General features: G+C 33.4%; 1 protein-coding gene across 1 annotated transcript; it reads left to right on the top strand.

Moving 5' to 3' along the window:
• Positions 1–719: 719 nt before the first annotated feature.
• LOC149532948 (non-specific lipid-transfer protein 3-like) lies at positions 720–1475 on the top strand. The gene is made up of 2 exons (XM_089804601.1): positions 720–1139; positions 1230–1475. The coding sequence occupies exons 1-2, from the start codon at positions 772–774 to the stop codon at positions 1237–1239; spliced, it is 378 nt and encodes a 125-aa protein (XP_089660727.1). The 5' UTR covers positions 720–771; the 3' UTR covers positions 1240–1475.
• Positions 1476–3657: the final 2182 nt, after the last annotated feature.

The following is a 3657-nucleotide window of genomic DNA, read 5'->3' as shown; positions in this document are numbered from 1 at the left end:
AGGACACATGTAGTAGAGTTTTAAGATATAAATTCTACAAACTTACAACTTAGATTCAATCTTAGCACATAAACATTAATTTGAAATGGCAAGTTAAACATTAATAAAAATTTAATATTTTAAAATGAAATAAAAAATTTAAAAATAAACATTAATATCTTATAACACAAATAATATGTAATTTAAAAATTATGATTATGATTTTTACCAAAGACATTTAGACCGCATTCCCCATACACTCAAGCTCCACTTCACATTTCGTGAGTCATCCATATAAAAGTCATAATTGAGAAAGCACTAATGATGAATTTAAAATCAACAAAGTAATAGAAAGAAAGTTAAAATGGTGAAAATAAATATGAACCCTCTATGACGAATGCCCCCATAAATTGAACACTAATCAGCTCCAACTAGTCCACGTAAAGAATATGGAGCCCATTCAACCACCGCATGATGGTGCAACTTTCCACCACGCAATCAATCAACGGACATGATTCTCTCACCACATAACCTTCCTTTCCTCGCCGTTTAATATGGCCACTCCACTCCTCCCAAAATCAAGCATTGAATAAAAAAACTGATCACATCTCATTCCATAAACGCCACCTCCTCGACACAAGATCATGATAATAATCTCAGCACTTGGCTTGGATGCGATGAAGCCCACTAACGAGACTCTTTGAGCTTCTATATAATCTCAGATACTCACTACTGAATACATATGCAAAATAATTAACTCATCTTGGCTCTAAGTATATCTTAAGCAAGACAATGGCAATGGAAGGAAGTTACAAAAGGAAATCAGTTTACTTTGTGGTAGCTGTAATTGCAATAGTGATGGTAGTAGGGATGAGCGGCAAAGCGGAAGGCGCAGTATCATGCTCAACTGTGGTCTCTGATCTAATGCCCTGCTTTTCCTACGTATCAGGAAGTAGTGCCCAGCCCTCAAAAGGATGTTGTAATGGCATTAAAACTCTCAACACCGAATCGAAAACAACAGCGGATAGGCAAGCCGTGTGCAACTGCATAAAGTCGGTGGCGTCTTCCTACAGCAGTTACTATGCAAAGGCCAGCAAGCTGCCCGCTCTCTGCGGGGTTAATCTCGGCTTTGCTATGTCACCCTCGCTTGACTGCAGCACGTAATTATTTCTTTATTCCTTCTTGTTTTTTCTAATGTCCGGGTTTGATTTGATAATGGCTTAACAGATATTTTTTGTTTTGATTTACAGGGTCCGTTAAGATTGATCTGCTCAATGCAGTGCTGCGAGTTCTGTATTAGACCTAAAACTATATACTGAAGTTGTAGGAGACCTCAATGAATAGTGGGGATTAAATAAAATGTAAACATTGCGTTTCATCAGCAATGGGTGTAGCAATGAATACCATTGCTAATTAGTATTCTGTTTACTCGCATATAATAACCGTTTTGTATAGACGGTGTGAGCTCCTACTAATAATATATTGAATATTCTATACCTTGCGGTCTTTTACCAGATTGTGTTTGTGCTAGATTTATGATGATGTTTGTTACTTATACCATAATTGTTTGTTCCGATTTCGGACCATAATGGCAGTGAGATATATACAGAAACAACAATGATCATATAGAATCATATTGGTTTCTTCTCTAGAAACATTTATTAATGCGCTTTTTAAGGTTTGCCTGTCGACTCAACTGCTGATGTGTTTCTTAATTGTACAACGCATTTGTTGAATCAGAATGATAACGCACGGACAGCAAAACAAATCAGCATATTTAAGATAAGAGAGCAGACAACAAGATATAAATTGTGCTTTGCTCTAGGCAGAACAGAAATAATTCACAAAAGGCGAACTCAATCGGAAAAACAAGCAGATTTAAACTAATGAATACACCAGAAAAAGACAAAATAGATAATAATAATGTTTATAATTTGATATATTTCATATATATAATGTCATACTTATAGTGGATACTTATGATCTTTTATTTGAAAGTTATCTCACTTGTTCACCTTTTTTAATATATATAAAATTATATTTATAGGTTATTATATGTTCAAGCACATATCTATATTGACAAACATTCGGTTTATTTATTTGTGAACTAATTAATAATAATAAATAGCATGTCTTTAACTATAATTACTATCAAAATATCATGACCCTATACGAGTGTTAGCTCTTCTTTACTATGCTTTTTTACTTGTCATGTTGGATTGATTGGTGGAATCAAGCTACACAAAACACATTCTTCTTCTTTCATATGTATGGCCACTACCTAGCTAGGTTTCACAACTATGCATATAAGATCACCACAATTGACCTCTACAAAGAAATCATGAATATTAAAGCCAACCTATTTGCTCTTGGTTTGCATTCATAAGTATCTTAGCTACTCCATAATTTTTTTAATTATTGTTCACTTGGAAGCGCCAAAATTAAAACTTGAGTGATTTGGGTGAAGGTGTGAGAAAAAATTTCTAAAAAAAAGTGTTTCAAGATTATCACGATTATTCTACCTCTACACATAGAAATATATATATATATATATATACTTCAAACTAGAAAAGAATTGCCCCAAATGAGAGCATGATTTGCATGGTGTTTCAAACATATTTTTATTGTCACTCTTCTTCTTAATTTAATATGAGTTAGTTGATTTCTATTAATGATTTCCAAACACTAGTATTTATTATAGTCAATAATAAAGCCCTTCTCAAATGTTTTCCAACCCATGGCCTCCTATACCATTATATCAAATGCTCACCTCCAACCCTTTTTATCGGATGCAATAGCCCACCTATATGTAATTTCATGTTAAAACTTCTCTAACCTAAACCCCTCTTCTTATGAGAAAAAAATATTATAGTTGATTGTGCTACCATTTCAAATGCCCTAGTAAAATATAGTTTAAATAAATTGCTTGTTGATGTTCTCCATAGGCAAGGGGTTTCTATCATGGGTATAGTATGTTTTCCCTATACCTTCTCTATTTTCTATCATATAGTATTACAAAGTATACAATTCACATTGGGAATATTAGATGCAAAGAAGTACTAAAAACATACATGAGTAACTGAGAAGACTTTCTTTAATGTCTATTATTTCCAACTATTGAGGAGGTAATATTTTCTATTTCTCTATTGCCAAGATTGAGAAAACACAAGATTTTGAGAAGATAAATGTGTGTTTCTTCACACCTCTCTTTTGTTTAAGAGAGTTTTTATAAATTTCATGAGTGCGTCCCGATTCCATATTTAGAAACATATTTTTTTAGAATCTCTACATCTATGTCTTCAAGGTATCCATTACATGATCTTGTTAGGTACTTTTGAAACCTACTATGATTCATGTAAAAGGCCAATCCTATTAAAGGTTACAATACACAATGTTAAGTGTTACCCGATTAAGGGATTTCAATCACCTAGTTAGAAGTGAGCCTTGTTAGAGGACTTTAGGCCATTCACTTGGAATGCCACCTGTAATACCCCAAAATTGGCTCATTGCCATGATATCAATTCTGGGCTATTTCTAATCAATCCTAAGTCCTATTTTACTAGGCAAATTCTTATTCTGCTACTCGCTACTTGACATAAATGTCAGATGCAAAAAACCCTAATCTGCATTCATCAGGCTTATTATTTAATTCCTATAGTATTTACTCATATTAGTCAC

The sequence above is a fragment of the Cupressus sempervirens genome, chromosome 10, assembly GCF_028749045.1.
Source record: "Cupressus sempervirens isolate cs-2001-9-10 chromosome 10, ASM2874904v1, whole genome shotgun sequence".
NCBI lineage: Eukaryota > Viridiplantae > Streptophyta > Pinopsida > Cupressales > Cupressaceae > Cupressus > Cupressus sempervirens.
This window is presented reverse-complemented; position numbering and strand designations above follow the sequence as displayed.

Coding starts and splice junctions, on each gene's coding strand:
- LOC149532948 (XM_089804601.1), top strand. CDS start 772: ATGGCAATGGAAGGAAGTTACAAAAGGAAATCAGTTTACTTTGTGGTA.